Below are 21,759 nucleotides of genomic sequence, written 5' to 3' on the forward strand. Positions count from 1 at the left end.
CAAATGGAAAATATTAAGTGTTTGATGCTTTGTGCTGTAATAAATCCTTTATGAAGGAACAATTCTTATACACAGCAGGTTTGTCCAGAGTTGTGTAATCTTTTAGCATTTAGTTGTAGGCATAAAACTGAACATAAACTTTATAAATAGATTATCTAAAGCAATTACTAGCACTGGTGCATTAGTCCAAAGTGTACACAGGTTGAAATCAGAAGAACTTGCACATAGCTTGAGCAAGTTGAGAAATCTGGACTGCTCTTAAAAAGTTATTATTATTATTAGTTATTATTAACTTTTCCCACTTTATGATTTCAGAAACAAAGGAGCGTATCTTCCTCACGTCATGCCAGAATTTCTGCTTGAACCCGATGCTTATAAGCAATGGATTAACGTGCAAACTATACAGGAAGTAAGAATGGGGGGTTTGGGATTTTAATTTAGTTTCTTTTTTTGTTCTTTGTTTAGCAAGAAGATTTGCTTAATGTCAGTCCTTTGAAAACTAGAGGAAGTCTTGTGCTTACCATGGGTATTCCTACTGTGATGACTGTCTTGGATTGCATAAATTTAAGCACATGCTTGAGACTGAACAGAAATTTAAGTTGGCACTAACATTTACACCCTCCTCCCCCATTTTTACTTTTCGGTTCCTTCTGATACTGCAGATACCTGCAATGCGTTTCCAATAGATGTCTCCTCAAAATAGAATTAATTTTAGTACTTTTTTTCTAATTTTTCCATTAAAAAATCCCCAAAAAACTCTTTTTCCTGACTGCTGCTTTCAACTGCCGTCAGTTTTGTATGGTGCTTCTTATTCCTGACATAGTGGCAAACTGTAAATGGTTTTAATGCTGATCACTGTTGGACTGTATTGATGTTATCAGTTGTTTATGCTATTGATACATTATTTTCTTTTTGTGAATTTCCTATCCAAACTGCTGGAATTAATACTGAAGGTAAATCCCATTCCTTTATCTGAAGGGTCAGGCACCTGAGTTGAAAAAAGAAGATACAGAATATTCAGACACATTTAGTGACAAGAATCTATTTATTCTGGAGGACAGCGTATTTGAGACAATAAGCAAGCGTGCTTGGACAGATGTGTTACTGCAAATATACAAGGTAAACAGTAGATACATCTACTACTTAAGTTCTGAAGAACTGATTGCAAAAAACTTTGTTTTGAAAAAGATCTGTGGTACATTATATTTTTTTCCAAACAGACCTTTAAAACTAAATACTTTAAAAAAAAAAAAAAAAAAAAAGAAGAAGAAGAAAAGAAAAAATAAAAAATCATTTTCATTTTCTTAGTTCTTAAATTTCACCATTGTGTTAATATGTTTCAATCAGGAAAAAATATTTTAGAACAGTCTGCATTTTTTAGAGTTAAAAGTTATAGAAACCTTTTTTTTTTCCATGTAAGAAAACCCTGTCATGATTTTTTGTTACCTGTTTAGAAACATTTTCACTGGAAATACTTAGTTGACAAGACAGATACATGATGATGTGATTTATTAGCTTATCTTAGAATCGATTTTTTTAAACAGGTAAGAATTTTAAATACCTATTCCTTTTAAGATATAATAAACTTGGTCAGTATGGACTTCTATGATTTTATTCTATTTTATTTTCACTGATCTTAGATAAAAATTCTGGAGTAAAATACATTATTGGTGTGCTCATCAGTAATCAGTAACCTTTGCTATTTCTATTCTAGTTACTTATTTCCATTCTAAGGGATGGACGATAAATGAAAAATCTAAATGTTTTCTGGGTTTCCCAGTACAAGCCAGGCATGGGCATACTGGAGTATGACTCCAGTGCAGGGTCCCAAAGATTACTGAAGAGTCTGCAGCATCTGTAGTACAAGGGGAGAGTGAGAGATAAGACTGTTCAGCAAGGGGAAAGTTCAAGGGGTATCTTATCAATATGTGTAAATACCTGATGGGGGGTGTAAAGAGGACAGGGACAGATTCTTCTTGGTAGTGCCCAATGACAAAATGAGAGACAATGGGTGCAAACTTAAATACAGGAAATCCCATTTAAATATAAGAAACTTTTTTACTCTGAGGATGCTAATACACTGGAACAAACTGCCCAGAGGGGTTGTGGAGATATCAAAAACCCAATTGACCATGATCCTGGCAATCCACTCCAGCTGATTCTACTTTGAACAGGATGGTTAAACTAGGCAGTCTCTACAGATGCTTCCCAACCTCAACTGTTCTGTGATTATGTGTGATTATTTACTGAAAAAGAATAGTAATGGATGACAAAAATTCTGTTAAAGAAGGTGTGCAACAAAGATGTAGAACTGATCTGAAATAAAATGAGGCAAATAGCTGAGAGAGAAACAACTGGTATGTATACATGGGCTGAGGCAGATGACCCTAAGGATACATGGGAACATGTGTGTGGAAAAATGGAATCAGTGAACAGAAGCATATTTGAGCTTCTCATTCATTGTTCCTACATCTTTCTTTCATATACATTTTAAAGTCTTTTATAATCACATTCATCCTGTCTGTCTCTTCTACTAATGTTTTAGAAATCTCTGCTTTTTTATATGTTTGGTTCAGTTAGCATGGTTTTAAATTCAATATAATAAAGCATAATCAGAACTCTTAACATAATATGGCTTTACATCAGAAATAGTCACTTAAAATTTAGAGCTCTGTTCTCTCTTCCATACCTTTTTGTTCAAACTCATTTTTTACTAGGGTGACCATGACTGCAGCTGAACAAGGTTTATTTATCTGTTTTATTAAATTTGTAAAGAAAGTATCGGAACAATAAACAGGATATGAACTGTCAGGGCAGCAAGATTGGCTTATATAAAAGATATTTATTTGGCCTAGTGCTGAAATATGTTGGAGTTAAGAGAATGCTTGATATCTTACAAGCAGTTTCATGAAAATGAAAGCAGAGACATGCCTTTATACAATTTATACAATTACAGTAGCCTGATTTCAAGCAAGATAGGTAAAACAGAATCTTTCTCACTCAGATAGTATGCTGCAATTTCAGAAAATGCTAAGAGTTAATGTATTCACCAGAGATGTTTTGTTATCCAATTTTATTTTGGAAAATAAAATGTTGTTATTAAACATGCTCAATATTACTCTTTATCAACTAAAATGTCATCCCATATTGCTTTCAAACCCATACCTGATGCATTATCATCCATTTACTTCTATTGAAAACGTCTGTAGTTATAGAAGGTCCAGAGGGAAAAAAATTACATGTAAAACTGATTGGAAAAATGGAAAATTAAATTTGGCTTGGCAGCCAAAGGCACTTTTTTAGTGCAACAATTTATCAGAAGAAGAGAGAAAAGAAGGGAAGAAAACAAAGTGGGAAAGAAGGAGAGTGATAGATAACCATACCACCCACATGATGCAACGCTGTCCCGTTGGCTGGATTCGTGGTGGGGAAGCTTCAAACTCTCTCTAGCAAACATCCATCATTTATTGGCCATGTCTCCTCCTCTTACAGGAAATTTTATGCATAGTCAATTGATTTTCAGAACTGCTTGGCATTGCCCTGTCCCCTGTGTTGCACATGCCCAGTACTGTCACTGCAAGGGTCTCTCGGTGGTACTGACCCCAGGCCTGGGCTCATGTGCAGGGGTAGGTGGGTGCTGTCCAACTAGCTCCTGCCATCATGGTGCTTTTCAAGGTGTTTTGCATAAAGAGGTCTTAAGTAGTACTTGCTGAGGAAGGAGCTGCTCCTTAGGGGTTGGAGAAGGATCAGAGCAAATGTCTCAATGTTTTTCTGTGGTTAGCGGCATTGAGACACACAATCACCATACAGTCTCTTATAAAAATCCCCTACACTGGCAATGTATGAGCCAATTAATTAATGAACCCTTAACAATAGCCTCTCTACCCTTGAGGGAGTCCACAGCTACTCCTAATTTAGTAACCCTCAGCAAATTTACATAATGTATGTTTGATTCCTGTGTCCAGATCATTTATAAAAATAATGAAAGAGCACTGGCCTTAGAACTAAGCTCTGGGCAACCCTACTGGTGGTGACTCTTTGCCAGCCCGATGTGAAAATTTTTACTATAACTCCTTGAGCCTAAGTCATCAGCCAGTGGTTTGTCCATTGTACCATGGATTGGTCTATCTGTATGCCGGACATTTTGTTCATAAAGGTACTTTGAGAGACAGTATTAAATGCTTTGATAAAATCTAAAAATCCCACATCAGCTGGATTCCCAGTACCCAAGATGGGTGACCTTGTCATGAAAGGAAACTAAATTAGTTAAGCAGGACTTTTCTCTTGTGAAACCATGCTGTTTTAGACCATGACTGAATTGTCTCTCAAGTGTTTTTCAGTAACTTCCAGGATAACCCTCTCCATAATTTTACAAAGCACCGAAGTAAAATCAACAGGCTTGTAATTACCAAGGCCTTCCTTCTTTCCCTTCTTGAAAACTAGGACAACATTTACGAGCTATCAATTCACTAGAACCTCTTCAGACTCTCAAGACATTTTGAAATTTTGAGTTTGCGTTTAGTTTAAGGAAGCAAAGAAATTCCCTAAGACCTCAGCAGATCTATTCTCATGCGTGTTATACATCTATGCTGATGTGTAATCTTAATTCTTTTCTAAATTAGAAAGCTTTTTGAGTTTGAAGTGGGATGTTTTACCATTCAACTGAAAATTGCTCTTTTTACAGTTCATGCTTAAAAACAGTTTTTCTAATTTCAGGTGTTTGTTCTTTCACATGTTTCTTCACGTAATATCCCTGATCTCAGCTTGGAAAGCAAGCAAAACATCCCAAGATTTAAATCAGAACCTTTATCCAGTAATATATATTCTCCACATGAACGAACCATCCTCACCTGGTTGAATAAGAATTATGAGAAGAATCGAAGAACTGTGTGGAAAAATTGTCAAAAAGGTGAAATAATACTATTCCTTCTAATACTCCTTTTGTAGACTTTTAAAATAGTTATTCCTAGAGATATTGTGACAATTTGCCACTAGAAATATTTTGTGGGATAAATTGTTGCCTACCCATACGTATTTCCTTTTGCTGTGCTGTGTTTCAAGATGAGCATATTCTAAGTAGGCATAAAGGGGTAGTGAGGTATAGTGAATCTTAGCACCTTCTTTCCATTAATGATCTCAGGAAGAAAGTGCTAACAATAAACACATTATCTTCATTTTCCTATCAATAGTTACATGCAGTGAATATTTGTGCTTATATTGGTGTATTTGAAAGCTGGCATTTCAGAATTCTAAGAATATTTTTATTGTCTTTTTTTTCTAATGGCAATTGGGAAGGTAAAGGAGACCAAAGTTCCAGGTTATGAATCTTGCCCTACTGCAGTGTCAGTTTGAAACTTCATGATCACTTGAGTAAGGTTAGACAAAATGACCTGTTCTGTTTAAGACTGACTTAGGCAGTTCTGGTGTCTAAATTCGATAAAACGATTCAACTTGTAGTAATGATTATTTCTGTTTTCTTCTATGTTTTCTCTGTTTTGCTTATCCCTTTTGCTAACTTCATTGTCTCTGCTAGCATCAATTTTGGATGGGTAGCTAACAGTGTGTCATGTGTTTAATTGCCAGCCCAGTGTTAAACTTTGACAGAAGAGGCAGTGTGGTGATGATCAGGGAAAAACTCCAGGAAAATGGCTCATTAGCCACATATGGAAAAGATTGTCTGGAGTCATTTTTGCCTTGAGTGATTTCTGACCTACCTGAATTATGGATCATCTATTTTCATACTATCTTCCATAAGCCTATTTTGGGCATATTTTCTACTTTAAATGTTTTGAATATCCTATTGCTTTTCTCATTTTATCTGCATAGAAGCAGATTCTACTAGATATTCTCGTGTTGAATAGTTCTGCTAATGACGTGGGAAGTTTAGTGTGTACCCCCTGCATCTGATAGATTTCTAGCTAACAACTCTTAGTTTAGGTCTGTTTTTATGATTAACTTAGGGAGCTTCCCTAGCTAAAGTAATATGCCCTACAGTAAACAGGTGTATTTCCAATGTATTATTTTCTTATTATCTGTGTCTAATGTTTGCTAGTTGCAAGCATTCTGCTCTGCTGGGTTTTATCTGAGCCTGGTGTTTATAGACAACAGCTTGCAGAAGGAATGGCTACCTGGTCAATGTTGTGGCTCATTATAAATACTGCATGCATATATTCCTCAGTTTGTTCTTTCTTCTGTTTGTTTTCTTCTTTCTTCTGTCTTTTAGACCCTAGTAATACTTAGATGTTGAAGTATGGCAAACCTTATTCTGGGCTTTGGGAACTTGTTGGGGATAATATGAACAAAAACACATCTTATTTTAGGTGAACTTTTGTTTTTTTTATAATGTCTGAAGATGAGAGGAGTGAATCTGAACCATAAATTACAGATCTAGTGGAATGGCTCAATAAAAAACCCAAATATCACTGTCCAAGTGAAATTTTTACTGATGATGCATTTTAAGGAGCCAAATACTGAAAGTGTTGTTTTAATTGCGAAAGGGTACAGAATAAATTAGCATATTAAAGTATGTTTTTTTACAGTTATTTTGTTCTAAAGGCTCCACAAATCCGGCAAGAGTTCAATCTCAGTATTTTGCACAATTTTGTTGTTTTATACTGGCTGGTATTATTCAGCTTCAAGGAAATAGAAGTATAAAGAAAGATAGTTCTTGGAGCCCTATATTGAAAAGATTCAAAATGCTCATATTTGGAAAACTTAAATATTTTTTTTAAAAGCCCTAACTCTTAGGGTTGCATATGTTTGTGTCTGTATTTGGATGTATACATACAAACATGCATATGTGTTTGTGTTTAAAAATGTATGCTTATATGTAAAAATTTATATATACATATATACTGACTCTCAAAAACCTAAATTACACAAGTATGAATAAGTGGGTAAATGTTTAAGAGGAAATTTTGTTTCCTTACTTGGAATACATTTTGGGGGTGCCTGGATAGTTCTTCAGCTTTCAGCTAAACAAGGTACTTCACAGTGTTTCTGTGTTAAATGGAATAAATAAACTTTCTGATTATTTCTGTAATTAGTGCTACTTCTGAAGTACCTACCAAATATGTAGGGTGAGTAGGGTACAGCTGTCAATTTTGCAATACAACTTCAGATATTTTGAGAAGAGAAAGCATATAATAGACTATGGAGATTTCAAAAAGTTTCTGTTAATTCATTTTAAGTATTTTCTAAGGTATTTAATTTTTTAAAATTTTATTTTATTTTTTACTAAATAAGATGATGCAGGGATCATAGCATTGATTCTGAAGCTAGGTATGCTGTAACGAATTGCTGTGATTTATTACCTTTTAAATACAAGTGAAATGCCATGATAAAATTAGTGGCAAAGGTGATATTTTCATCTAGAGGGTTCCAGTACCATTCTTCCTACAAATGGGAACTTTGTTGAAAAACAACAAAATAGAGACTGATATGACACCATTCTTATGTGATGCAAAAAACGATAAGGAATCTGTCAATTTAAGATACTTTTTTGATTAAAAAAAAAGCCTAGAACTGTGTAGACAGCGAAAGACAACTGAAAAATTTTATTAGGACTGGAAAAGTAAATGTTTGTGCCTCCGGGTAAAAGCCTTCTGCAAGAGATGGGAATAAACGAAGCAGGCCCAGTGTATCCATTCCCTGGTCAGTTCCCCATGTGGTGTTTCTTGAATTTTTCTGCTTACCATTGTTATGACTTTACTGTGATATTAAATTGATTGGTCTTTGATATTTCAGGAGTTCTTAGTGTAATAACTATCAGTTTCCACAAGCAAGGGTTGTAGCATCCTTCTTAAAGTAGGAACTGTGATTTGCTGATGAGTCTCTCTAGTAAGAAAACTTAGTGTTTTCCATGTTAAATAAAGGTAGCCTCACATGCTTTATGTGCTGTAGGTAGATCTGTTATAATCATGTTAAATCTAAATACATTTTAGGAAAAACACAATAGCCTTTTCCAAAAATTATTAAAAGGCATATTTCTTCTCATCTTTCATATGGTCTGTATTGTATACTTCAATACCATAACTTTAACCCTTGTTCCCTAGTTTTAATATCAGGACTTACAGAAAATGTTATTGTTACATATTTCTTCTGTAAATGTTTGTCTTCTTCAGTACCAGATTTAAGATATTGAAAGAGAGCTATAGGCATTATTATGGCTATAGATTAGTTTCCCCTCCAGAGACTTTCAGACTCTAGAATTGGAAATTGTTATATAATATTATAAAACTTTATTATTGCAGTAATTTACCTTAAAAAGGACATATTGTGATAATTGAAAGCTCTATGTAGCTCAGTATTCTACTTCCAATAGAAGATGCTTAGAGATGAGTAGCAGTGGAAACATATATATATATGTATGTATTTATATATATTCTGAGACTTCTTGATGTGAAAATCAAGACTACGTCAGATGGAGGTGGTACTACTCTAAAGTTGTACTAGATTTTTATTATGTGAATTTATTTAATTGTATTTTCAACTTATGCAACCTACTAGCATCACACCATTGAGAAGCAGTAACTAGATTTAAAATCCATGTATCTATGTGTATAATATTTTGGTTTGAGCGTGCTGCTTAATACTGTAATTTGGTACTTCCTTTACTGTCAGATTTGTGTAATACAGTGAACTACTTCACAGTAATGTCTGTTCCTCATTCTTGGTGTCATGCCTCTTTATATGGAATGCTGTCCTATCACCACTCAATTGCTGCTTTTCCTTTGTAGTTCTATAGTCTGATTTATTGACTTCCTATAAAGCACCATTCCATACTTTTGATCATTAATGGTCACCAGTTTCAAGATTTTGGTGTGAATGTACTAATTTTAATTGGAAAGCCTCATGGAATAGTATTCTAACATGATTTATTTTTTCATATTTTTCAGTAACTGAGAATTTGACAAAATTACTTCTGGCTACTCACCAGAAGATTTATAATTTATGAAGCATGTGTTGTGCTTACTGAGACATTTTGCAGACAATGTTGATTTTGCAATTGTTAGCAAGAATTGAACTATTTTTGTTGCTTGTGAAAACAGCAGCTGCACAAGAAATAAAGTAATTTCTTTACGATTTATTACTATTCTGTCTTTTTTATATAGAATAAATTCTAAATTTGGTAGATTAAACCTAATCTGATCCTGTAAGATCAAGACCATTTTTTTTTCTCTATCATCTTACTATCCAGATAATACCAATCCATCATACATCTGCATTAAAATGTTTTTTGTTTTCTATTGGAATTATGCTTTAAAGATTAATGGTAACTTTTCATGGTAATTTTTTCAAAAATGTGGTGTGTGGTGGAAGAGCTGTTGTAGGTGTTTTGGGGAGAGATAAACAGTGTTCTACCAGAAAGAAGAATATGCTTTTGGCTTGCCAACTGCTTTCTACTGTTGTGGGGTTTTTTGTGGGACTGACACGTTCATGTATCTATTTGAAATAAGACTGTTTTTTCCTAGGTTTCAAAAGGGGTGCCAAACTGCTGTAAAAATTTTATTTGTTAACAGTGGGATATGTTAACTATTTCAAAACAATGAAATCTTTGATGTTATAACCATTGGGAACATGGTGTCTTCAGACAATGCTGGAAAATTTGACCCAAATAGTTATTTTTTATAAAATATTTTTTCGAGTAAAACCACTACTATCTATCTTCAAAGAGATACTTCTTTACATGCACACACACAATGTAGATATTTCTCTTTAAATTGTTTTTCTTAAAACATATTTTCTTCTGCAATTGATGAGGGAGAAGATATGTTAAGGGAGGCATAAAGATTGACTTCCAAACATTGGAGGAACTGGAATAGGAGTTGATTATTAATGGGAAGTAGATTGTACATTGCTGGTGTTTTGCAGCACGAAGTAGGTGTAAACCAGTTTTACACCAGTAGGTGTAAAACCAGTGAGAAAATGCATAGACAGGTTAATAAAAGTAAAACTTGAAAAGTCTGTGGTTTCTGTTCTAAAATGTGGTGCACAGTGGATCTTCTTTTCTAGTAATTTTATACCTATTTGCAACTTATTGTTCTCCTTCAGTTATTCCCTTTCCCTCTTCTTAACAAAACAATTCCATTCTTTCAGTCTTTCTGGGTACCCAGGCTGTTTGTTCTCTGCTAAACTCCATCAGCTGATCTACGTCTGTCCTGAAGTTCTAAAGTCCTAAAGTTGAAACTTTACTAGAAGTGAATAGAAGTGAAAGGATCAGTCTGCCTGCCTAAGATATGACTCTTCCACTTATGCATCCTGGCAAAGGATGCTTTTTCTGCACCAATATGAGATTTTGCTGTTATCTTGTCTGTGAAAGTTATTTCTATCCAATTTTCCATCTAGTACTTGTGTAATTAATTATTATCAATTAAGTGTTGTACACTGTATGCATCATTATTGGATTTCATCCCATTTGTTTCAGATCATTACTCCATTTGTTAAAGACCTTATAGTTCTTCCCTCACAATTATCTGCAACCCATTCTTCTTCCTAGAGTCCATACTTTATCATGCTTGATATTATCTCCTGATTGGACTATGATTATTTTATACTGTTTTCCAAGTTGAAAATTAAAATATTCAATAGTATAGAGTCTAGAGTTCGATTTGTGGGCAGCTCATAGTTATGCTTACTGCTTTTGAGTAGTTTTGTGCAACACCAAGCAGCACCTTTTCCCTAAACTTTCCTTTTTCTCACTGACATTAAAAATGTCTAATATTTCTCCTTGTCCAGAATATCTTCCAACTCTCCAAGTAACATATAGTATTGGAGGCAGAGGAACTTATGATGACTGTTGCTTGATATCCTGCCAATAAATAGCTTGGTTATAATTTTAACATAAAATTGTTATAGACATTTCCTCAATTATATCAATTTGGAAAATAGTTTTCCTATCCTGCAAAAAATCTTGAGGCTTCAAATAGAATCATAAAAGTGTAAAAATATCTGATTTTGCTTTAGAGAAAGCAAAGGAAGATTATGACAAAAAAGCCACAGTGGAGTCTTGTGTACTATTGATTCATCAGGGGAAGACAAAATCCAACCCATAGAGTGACAGTAAATATAATTTGCTCTTTTCTTTCTCTTTTTGGGAGAAGAGAGGGAAAACATCTAAATATGAAACTTTTCCCATATAAATTTTGTTTTTTATGAATTTAATTATATTAATCCTTCTTGATAGTTTTCTTTTATGAGGTATTTTCTCCTATTGTCATGGGTTAGAGTGAGTAAATGACAGCCTGTGATGAATCAGGATATTGGGGTTTACTGAAGAACCAGCAAGGTCAGAATTCTATTTGATATTTTGACACATTTAGTTTCTTCACATAGTGGTGTGTTCACAAGGTCTCAGACTCCTTCCCTGGGAGGAAGGTTGCTCCTGGTCTGAGAAGATCAAGCAGAAGTCCCATCAGTCCATGCTGTGCCTCTGCTCATAGTTGCCAGTCTCAGGCATCACTTTTCAAAGTCCCTGAGCATCCTCTGGCATTTGTCTCTAAGCTTCTCTTTGGCCTCTTCTTTCCATTAATACAAGTCTGCAGTTTTCCAAATCTGAATAATCTGTGTGCAGCAGCACAATTAGTGATCAGCCTAATTGATGCTTCTGTCTCACTCCTCTTCATTAGTGGGAGAATTCAGAACATCCCACTTTAGTCCAGCTCTTATCAACATCTGTGAGAAGACCTGTGATGCAACTAGAAAGTAGCAGGAATCACTCCCAGAAATACAGTTTGGACAATTTTGTTACCTGCATAGAGTTACCTGCTAGTGTTCATTATTTTAAGCTATTTCTTGCCTATAACACCCATCAGTCAGTTTTCATCATGACATTAGCTGAGAATCTTTATCTTAAAGGTGCCTTATTATTTTATTTTATTTTTGCAAGAACTACCAAAGTAAATGAACTTCAATACGTTTATATGCTTAAAGGAAAATGAGGCATCCAGAGTAATAATTCCACTTTCCATTGTTTATTTCTCCTGAAGTGTAGTAATTGTATTTAAAAACTTAATCATTGTAGAGTGTTTAGCTGGCAGATTTTCTGCTAGATTTGATGTAATTAGGAAGAATACATTATGTTTGATGACTAATTTATTTACAAGCATTTGAGTTAAGTAGGTTGATTGATAATTTAAGGATTAACTGGAAAACAACAAAAGTACTTAGAAAAGTATTTAATAATTCAAAATGGGAAAATACTCCATGGGTTTTTCCTTCATGCTCTGATTTACATGGGCTGTAAAGCTATAGTTCAGTAAATGCTTTTAAACAATCATGTTATCATGTTGTGTTTCCACTGGTGTGAACATTTGTGTGCCTGTGTGGTAAGATGACTTGGTGTGATCCAGATTAAAAAATAAAGAAGTGTTTTGCCCTTTCTTCTTATATCAGTTTTGTTCCTGCACCCACTTTTACTGCCACCCAGACAATTCTGCCAGCATGAAAGAAGTGAGTAGTGGAGACAGAAGAAATCACTTGGGTGCTAGGGGTGGCTGGTATTGCTTAAGTGGACTCAAGTTATATTCCCCCAGTAGCTAATGTTACACTTCAAGTAAAATTTAAAGTTAAAATAGAATAAACTATAACCTTTAGTTTTTGAACACGTGTTTTAATGAGTTTTTGTAAGCAGGCTGCACACATCAATCCAGATGAGTAACCTGAACAACAGCTGCATGTTCAACCTAATTTAAAACATAAGCACGTGTAGTTTGTCTTAAAAAGTAAAAATAAAAATGTGGAAATGGTGATTTATTACAAATACCAGTATTGTGTGCTGAGAGTAAGTCTGTGTTCTGCTACTAAAAAGCAAAAGACAGAAAGATTATTGAATTCTGTAAGTCCCAGCTATGATCAATAATATGATGGATTTATATTAGAAAGACTAACTTTTAAGGAAAAATGTATTCTGCTGTTTTATAAGTAATTATTACTGCAGTGACTACATGAAATATTTTCAATTAACTACAAGCAGTTTTCCAAGGAGTTGGGAAGAAATTAATGGCTCCTATAGATTTTACAGAACAGGGGGCTGAATATAGTTAAAATTATTACTGTCCCAATATACATGGTAAAGCCCGTGTATACTGTGTCTAGTTCTTGTCATAGGTAAAAAGGAAATACTATATATCCACTGAAACTTCATCTTCCCTTGACATCCAGAATTATGAAAGACCCTCAGGTTTTGAGTTTTCTGCTTTTAAAAATCTCTTTTCATTTAAACAGTAGGAAAAAAACGTAATTCTGACACCATGAAATGATTATTTAAAAATGTATGTATGCATTATAAATTAATGCTTTAATTTTGATTTGATATCTCACAGAAAAGGAATTTTTCACTCTTCTTTTAAACAAATTAAAAAAATATTTTAAACTGATCATACATTTTATTAATATTTAAAAGAACAAGTAAATTGATTTATTTTTAATTTTGATCATGTTAATGAGACAGGAACAATAATAAAAAAATTATTGTAATAACCTCTTTCACCTAGAGCAGTAGCTCTAATAACTGACGGGTACGTTATGAAGTCTGAGTGTCTTTCTTGGTGGGATCAGAATGAACTACCATCCCCTGGTGCAAAATCTCTGTACATTAAAGTTTTATTTCTGGATATTCATGAACAATCTTTGGAAATTCTATAAGAATTTCAGCTTTCTAGGACACAGAAATCCATAATTTAATAAAATTCTATTCTTTGTTAGTACTTAAAAATAAATATTTCCCGGAATTAGGGTTTTTTTTCAAGATTATGACTTGATATATTTACTGTGTATTAATTTAGGATTCCATCTGAACAAACTTCCCATATAGTCATTTACCCCATTTTTATTTTATTTGTTCTTTTTGGTTCCTCAGTAGTTTATCTCTAAATTTAGTCTGAATCATAATGTTTACAGAACTGTAGACCATTTGTATAAGCTTACAACTAACCAGTTTGGTGTAAATGATGAGTTCTATAACCAAATCTGTATCTGTAGCTGATATTAGCTACTTATTTGCATATTTGATTCAACTTCACTTCTTGGAGGACCAACTGAAGTTCCTTGTGCTGATAAATGATGATCTGACATCCATCAGCAGCTTCTCTAGCTACTTTTTTCCTGCCACTAATTATAATTTTTCAGATGTACTTCATATAAATACAAGTGTTGGCTAAGGCAACTCTGGAGGTATAAACTCAAGTAAATTAACTATTAGTAAAAGAAAAGAATTTTGAAGTTTCATAGTGTTTTAAACACTGTGTAGAGTGATTACCTCTCTGTTTCAGTTTAAGATAAGGAACTTTTATCCACTTTGAAGTATTTTTGAATTTGTGGCCTGGTTTTTGGACAATAGCTTGTTTGGTTAAATCAGTCTGTTTGATGTTTGAAGGTACTTGGAAGTGAATAGGTTTACCTTAAAAAAGTTGTTAATTTTCAATATACATCAATCTACTTGCTTTCTTGGCTGGAAGGAGGACCCAGGAAACTACAGGCCTGTCAGCCTGACCTCAGTGCCTGGCAGGGTCATGGAACAGATCATCCTCAGTGCAATCACACAGCACCTGCAGGATGCACAGGGGATCAGACCCAGCCAGCACGGGTTTAGGAAGGGCAGGTCCTGTCTGACCAACCTGATCTCCTTTTATGATCAGGTGACCCGACTGGTGGATGAGGGGAAGGCTGTGGATGTGGTCTACCTGGACTTCAGCAAAGCCTTTGACACCGTCTCCCACAGCATCCTCCTGGAAAAGCTGTCAGCCCAGGGCTCAGACAGGAGCACTCTGTGCTGGGTTAGGAACTGGCTGGAGGGCCGGGCCCAGAGAGTGGTGCTGAACAGTGCTGATCCAGTTGGCGGCCAGTCACTAGTGGTGTCCCCCAGGGATCAGTGTTGGGCCCCGTTCTGTTCAATATCTTCATTGATGATCTAGATGAGGGGATTGAGTCCACTATCAGCAAGTTTGCAGAGGACACTAAGCTGGGGGGGAGTGTTGATCAGCTGGAAGGCAGGAGGGCTCTGCAGAGGGACCTGGACAGACTGGAGAGTTGGGCTGATTCCAATGGGATGAGGTTCAACATGGCCAAGTGCCGGGTCCTGCACTTTGGCCACAACAACCCCATGCAGCGGTACAGGCTGGGCACAGAGTGGCTGAGAGCAGCGAGGCTGAAAGGGACCTGGGAGTCTGGATTGACAGGAAGTGTGCCCAGATAGCCAAGAAGGCCAATGGCATCCTGGCCTGTATCAGGAACAGTGTGGCCAGCAGGTCCAGGGAAGGGATTCTGCCCCTGTACTCAGCTCTGGTGAGGCCACACCTCGAGTCCTGTGTCCAGTTCTGGGCCCCTCAGTTCAGGAAGGAGATTGAGGTCCTGGAGCAGGTCCAAAGGAGGGCAACCAGGCTGGTGAAGGGACTTAAGCAAATATCCTATGAAGAGAGGCTGAGAGAGCTGGGGCTGTTCAGCCTGGAGAAGAGGCGGCTCAGGGGAGACCTCATCGCTCTCTACAACTACCTGAAAGGAGGGTGTAGCCAGGTGGGGGTTGGTCTCTTCTCCCAGGCAACTCTCAGCAAGATAAGAGGACAGGGTCTTAAGTTGTGCCAGGGGAAGTTTAGGTTGGATATTAGAAAGAATTTCTTTACCGAAAGGGTGATAAAGCATTGGAATGGGCTGCCCAGGGAAGTAGTGGATTCTCCATCCCTGGAGATCTTTAAAAAGAGACTGGATGTGGCACTCAGTGCCATGGTCTGGTAACTGCAGCAGTAGTGGATCAAGGGTTGGACTTGATGATCTCAGAGGTCCCTTCCAACCCAGTCGATTCTATGATTCTATGATAGTGGTTGTTCATAACAGAAATAAGAGATCCAGAAATACTGCCTCAGGTTTAAAATCCTTTGTAACACTGATGGAAGTGTTACTTCTATACGGTAGTGAAATCTTATTTGTGAGAGCACGGTTCTCCTAGTTTCAGCATTCTTGACCACTGAGTGAGACTGTTGTTTTCCAAATGCATAGAGAATCTGTGCTCTTCTTTTTCTTAAACTTTCATTTGGTTTATAGTGCTCTTTCTGTAAAGGTAGAGACCTTTAAAAGATACAGGATTTGTGCCCCTGCTTTCATGTCTTTGGTCTTGTAGAAGGAAGCTCTTAATGACAGACTGGAAAGAAAGGTCTGAAATGTGTAACCTTGGTGGGCATTTTATTCTTCTTTTCTTTTAAATTATTTCTGTGTCAAGTGCTGTTGTCTCCAGGGTCATCTTTTGCTAATGAAGCAAATATCTGAACATCATTATATTACTATAATAACAGTTCAGTCTTTCAATTTTTTTCTTATCTTTTAGTTGTAGCATTTTTGAAATAAAACCCCCCAATATTATAACATTGAGATTTTTATGTGTTTGTGAAATGTAGGAGATTTTTAATCATCTCAAATTCCATATTATATCAGTGTGGGTTTTTTTCAACACAGGAAGCTTTGAACTTGGTAAACAATAGACTTTGTCTGTATAGTGAAATAGATGCTATATAATCTGGCATATATGAGAAAGTGTGATCCCAGTTTATCTTAAAACTTTGCCAGTAGCTGAAGAGCAAAGTGATCTCTAAACTGGGGACCTTGGACCTTAGACTGTAAGGAAAACAAAACAAAACAAAAATACCCGAAGGACAACAAATACGTATTAAGCAATACGGGTTTTTTTGCTAGAGAAGGTGGAAGAAACTGCAGATAACAGAAGGCATGACTCAGTACTTGAATATTTGTGACCAGATTGCTCTCCTTTAGAAAGTATCAGTTTCAATCTGTTCATGCTTCACAGAGCACATCTTATCTGGACAGCAAAGAACGAGTAATTATGTAGACAGTGATTTAAATAATTTAATTATTAATTTGCCAGTAACCTTTTTTTAGAGAATATCTCAAGTTGAGGGTTCTCAAATGACTGTATTTTTCCACAGTTTACTATAATGTTAAGACCAAAAGTCTGTTGTTTAAATACTGTGTTAAATATTTAAGATATGAAATTATTCAGAAATATTAATAAAAGAAATATGTTTAATTTATTAATCATAAGTTTTATTTTAAATAAAAACATTAGAAATGTAAAAAATAATCTAACCTTGTGAGGCATAGGATTTTACAACCCAATTGTAACAGTAGTGATCCATGCTGAAGTAAATGAGCTATGGGCTTTCAATTATATTGCATTTGGGTGAAATAATTTAACATGAACTTAAAGAAAATCAATAATCTTTTCCATCTTATTTGCTTAAGTGTTGCAACTTTAAAAAATTCATGCCTATTTTTGTGAATTTCAGTAGCTGTATGGATGTAATGCCTATCAAAATAAAACCAATTTGCATGTTTATGTTCCTAAATTTTACAGGTAGCTGTGAGGTTAAATTTAACATACCTGCTTTCCTTTCCATTGTCATGAATACTCCTACATGCTGTATCAGAGTGTATGAGTGATAGTTACAATATTATATATTTGTTTTATTATATTTCTGTTTTTATGACATGTTTTTATATGAGATCATATGTAAGATTATGTGTTTTTAGCAAGAGAATTATGTCTGAGAAAGTCTACATGTAACAGAAGTTTCCCTTTTCTGTTCTCTCAGTCATTTCAGACAGTCATCATCTCTCTCCAGAATAAAATTAGGCATCTAAAGGGAGAAGAGTCTAATTCTTGCTCTGTTTTTAAATTAGGTGAAGTACCACCAAAGAGGTGGATAGTAAATTTTGACCGAGATCTTCTAGATGGTCTGGTACTGGCAGCACAGCTGGCAGCTTATTGTCCACATTTGGTAAGGACTTTTCTCAATAGTCTGAAAGTTTTTTACAGTTTATTATTATAACTGGGTTTGTTCAGGTATTATTTTCTGTTGGAACTCTTGACTGATATGGATTTTGAAAAGAAAAAAAGAACCTCCAACATTTACAAAGTCCCGAGTGATTATTTCAGTATTATTTTTTCTTTTCTTTGGGTATATGCATAAGAGGTAATTTTATTTCAAAATTTAGAACTTCTGGGCTTTTGAAAGAGTGAAAATGCATAGTAGTTTTGCTTAATGGAATACCAAGAGGTTTTTTTCTCTTGTCTTTCCTAGATTGCTACTCATTTTGTAAGGATGTATACTAATCCAAGAACTCCTGCACAGCTTCTGCACAACTGTTTGATACTTGTGAATGCCATGCGTGCTGTCAGTCTGGCTATAGACATAAAGGTAAATGGTTTTATGCTAGCAGTACTTTTATGGGGTTTTTTTGTTTGTTTGTTGTTTTTTTTTTACTTTATGACACTAATATTGCACATCAAATTAAGATGAGATTTTGGTTAAGCACGTTCATCTTATGATATGTTACTGTGTGATTGAAATCAATATACGGCTTCATACACACACATTTAGTTACAAATAATTTCCATAATTCCTTGCTTTGTACAATTGTATATAAGCAGCTATCTGAAGATAACAGCATTAATTCAGATTATAACATTGTAAATGAATACGTGACTGGAGTTTTTTATTAACATCCTAAGGCAATTTAGAAAGAAACATATTCAAGAACATCATCCACTTAAACATAAATTGGAGTGGTAAAACACTATATGACTGTCTGGTGACCCTTAGGTACATCTATCTAATGATAAAGGCCCATGAGTGCTCTGTCCCAGGTTTGGTGCACACAGAAGTCTGAAGGTTTGGACTACTCAGGGAGCAAAGGAAAAAAAGAAAATAAGAGAGTATCAAGTATTTTAAATAGGTAATAGATCAGTAAGTAACACGTGCAACCAACACATACAAAATAAGAAGATGAGTCCCTGTGAACATGTGGCCTTGTAATGCACTCTTGCCATTGCTATTCACATGTGATAAGCTTGGTACTGAATTTACAGGGCCTCAGACCTGGGGTTTGACAAACATTTGCTCCCTGAGTTTAGCAAAACTAAAATTGTTTCAAGTGTTATTTTTCTCTTAAGAATTTGCAGAGTGGTGCAGCTTCCATCTTGAGCAAAGTGAATGTGAGGGTCTGTGACGGGCTGGGGTGGGTATAGAGTGTGTTGGGATAGATAGAAGACCAGAAGAGGATGTAGTAGAATAGACATCGTGTTTGTTAATGTATGAGGAAACTTTATAAAGGAATTCATAGTATTAGGAATTAGAGGTAGAAATATGCTGCTATTAATGTGATATGAAAGGAAGCTCCATGGGACCTTTCTTTTTTTCTTTTCCATTTGATTACATTGTGATTACAGGGAAAAATTCACTCTACTATTTCTACTTCTATCAGCCACTGCCTTGCTCCCACATCCTGATACAGATATGCTGTTACAAATAGCTTTGATAATACAGGCTATACAAATAAAACCTACTGCTTCATATACTTGTGACTGATAGGAACTGTGAAAAGATAATCTAGGTATAAACCTTAAAATGAAGGCATATTTCGCTTCAGTTTTTAATAAGAAAAACAGCACATGATGGCAGAAACACATTAAATGGGAAGCAGAACTCCAGGACATTCTCCTCAATGCACTTAGTGTGTTTTAATACTAAAATGTCTATAATAATACAGTGTTATTAGTTCAATGTATTTTTGAGATACCGGTGTTTTTATAGATGCAAAAGTCTATATGTGAACAAATCAGGAGTTTAAACAAACCTGCATGATCAGTCAATACCAGAAAAAAGAACAGATCTTGGATCTTCAAGTTCATATTAGGTCTGGAATAGATGGCATTTTTAATAACTTTAAAATCTGTAATAATAGATTCTTTAATAATAAAGAACCGTGGAATAATTCAACTGCAAATTTAAATGTTACTTCATTTACCACATTCAGTGCTTTTAAATCTTATTAAGGATTAAGATACAGTTACAAAATGGAGTACTTCGGGCAAGAAGTTACTTGTTTCAGCTTTCTGGTCATGACTAACAAACAATTCAACCCTGGAGTATTAGTGATGTCTTTCTAAGTATCTTTATTTGTGCTTTATATTTTTAAGCTGTGAAATGGTTTGGTTTGAAGTAGTACTTTTCTACAGTATTCTGGAAAAACACTTCAGAGTTGTAAAGGATTGAATCTCCCTAAGCATTTTTACAAAAGTGGATGCAACAACTATTTACTTTAATCTGTAAGCCTGATAAATCAGAGCACTAGATAAAAAACACTGGGCTGGAATTAAGCTTTACTGCTCATTTTGTGCAAAAGCATTTGACACTGTCCCACTCATCATTGTCTCTAAAATAGATAGACATGAGTAGGACAAATGGACAATTCAGTAGATAACAAATTGACTGGATGATTACACTGAAAAATGTGTGCTCAGTGGCTTAATGTCCAAGTGGAGACCAGTGATGAGTAGTGTATCTCAGGAGTCCATACTGAAACTGATGTTATTTAATAACATCTTCATCAAGGGCGTGGGCAATGGGAATGAGTCCACCCTCAGCAAGTTTGTGGATGACACCAAGCTGAGTCGTGTGGTTGATCTAGGGAGAAGGGAGGCCATCCTGTGGGACCTTGAGAAGCTAGAGAGGTGGGCCTGTGAGAACCTCAGGAAGTTCAACAAGGCAAATTGGAAGGCCTTGCATCTGGGTTGAGGCCATCTCAGACATTGACACAGGATGGATAGTGAGGGGATTGAGAGCAGTCCTGAGGAGAAGGGCTTGGGGGTATCAGTGGATGAAAAACTGAATATGAGCCAGCAATGTGGACTCACAGTCCAGAAAACCAATTGCATCTTGGGCTGCATCACAGGAAATGTGGCCAGCAGGTCTTGTGAGACCCTGTCTGGAGTGCTCTGTTCAGGTCTGGGGTCCCCAGCATAAGAAAGATGGTGACCTGCTCAGACAGGTTCAAAAGGCCACAAAGAAGATCAGGGAAACAGAGCAACTCCTCTATGAGAACAGGCTGAGGGAGCTGGAGTTGTTCAGCCTGGAGAAAAGGTCTCTAGGGACTGAAATAGGGAAGATTTAGCTCAGATACTAAGCTCAGATACTAAGAAAAAAATGAATTCCTGTGAGGATGGTGAGACACCGGAACTCATAGCCCAGAGAAGCTGTTGATGTCCCCTCCCTGGAAGTGTTCAAGGCCAGTTTGGATGGGTCTTTCAGCAACCCAGTCTAGTGGGAGGTATGGAATGACAAGTGAACAATCTTTAAGGTCCTTTCCAATCCCAAACATATTGTGATTCTACTATCATTCACTGGGATGGTGAGATCTATGGAATCATATGCAATTGCAACAGGTAAGTTACCTGCTCAAACATATCTGGTTTTAAATATATCTGGTTTAGTACCTTGGGCAGCCCATAAAAATGTGGAAATGAAATAAAACATAACCTTATGTTTCAGAATCAGTGGTATGTTTTATATCTGTTGGAGCAACAGAAATACCTCAACCACTTCCCTGAGCAGCCCATTTTAATGCTTGATAACACTTGTGGTGAAGAAATTTCTCCTAATATCCAATGTAATCTTCCCCCTGGCACAGCATGTGGCTATTTCCTTTTGTCCCATTGCTTGCTACTGGGAGAAGAGACCAACTCCCCCCCTCACTACAACCTCCTTGCAAAGAGTTGTAGAGATCGAGCAGGTCTCCCCTCAGCCTCCTGTTTTCTGGACTAAACAAGCCCAGTTTCCACAGCCACTCTTTGTAACACTTGTGCTCCAGACCCTTCAGGAGCTTTGTTGCTCTTCTACAAATGTACAAAAATACAGACTTCTAAGCTTTATTTGGATGCCAAGATGACTATTTTCTCTTTTTTGCACACTTGCT

General features: G+C 35.8%; 1 protein-coding gene across 1 annotated transcript in view; it reads left to right on the forward strand.

The window, feature by feature from the left end:
* CFAP47 (cilia and flagella associated protein 47) overlaps positions 1 to 21,759 on the forward strand; it is a 296,044-nt gene that overhangs the window by 76,454 nt on the left and 197,831 nt on the right. The window contains exons 31-35 of the mRNA XM_030456465.1: positions 316 to 409; positions 979 to 1,119; positions 4,717 to 4,909; positions 17,686 to 17,783; positions 18,087 to 18,203. Of these exons, the coding sequence (XP_030312325.1) occupies positions 316 to 409; positions 979 to 1,119; positions 4,717 to 4,909; positions 17,686 to 17,783; positions 18,087 to 18,203 (643 nt within the window). The remainder of the gene's footprint in view (positions 1 to 315; positions 410 to 978; positions 1,120 to 4,716; positions 4,910 to 17,685; positions 17,784 to 18,086; positions 18,204 to 21,759) is intronic.

Source organism: Calypte anna, chromosome 1 (genome assembly GCF_003957555.1).
Source record: "Calypte anna isolate BGI_N300 chromosome 1, bCalAnn1_v1.p, whole genome shotgun sequence".
NCBI lineage: Eukaryota > Metazoa > Chordata > Aves > Apodiformes > Trochilidae > Calypte > Calypte anna.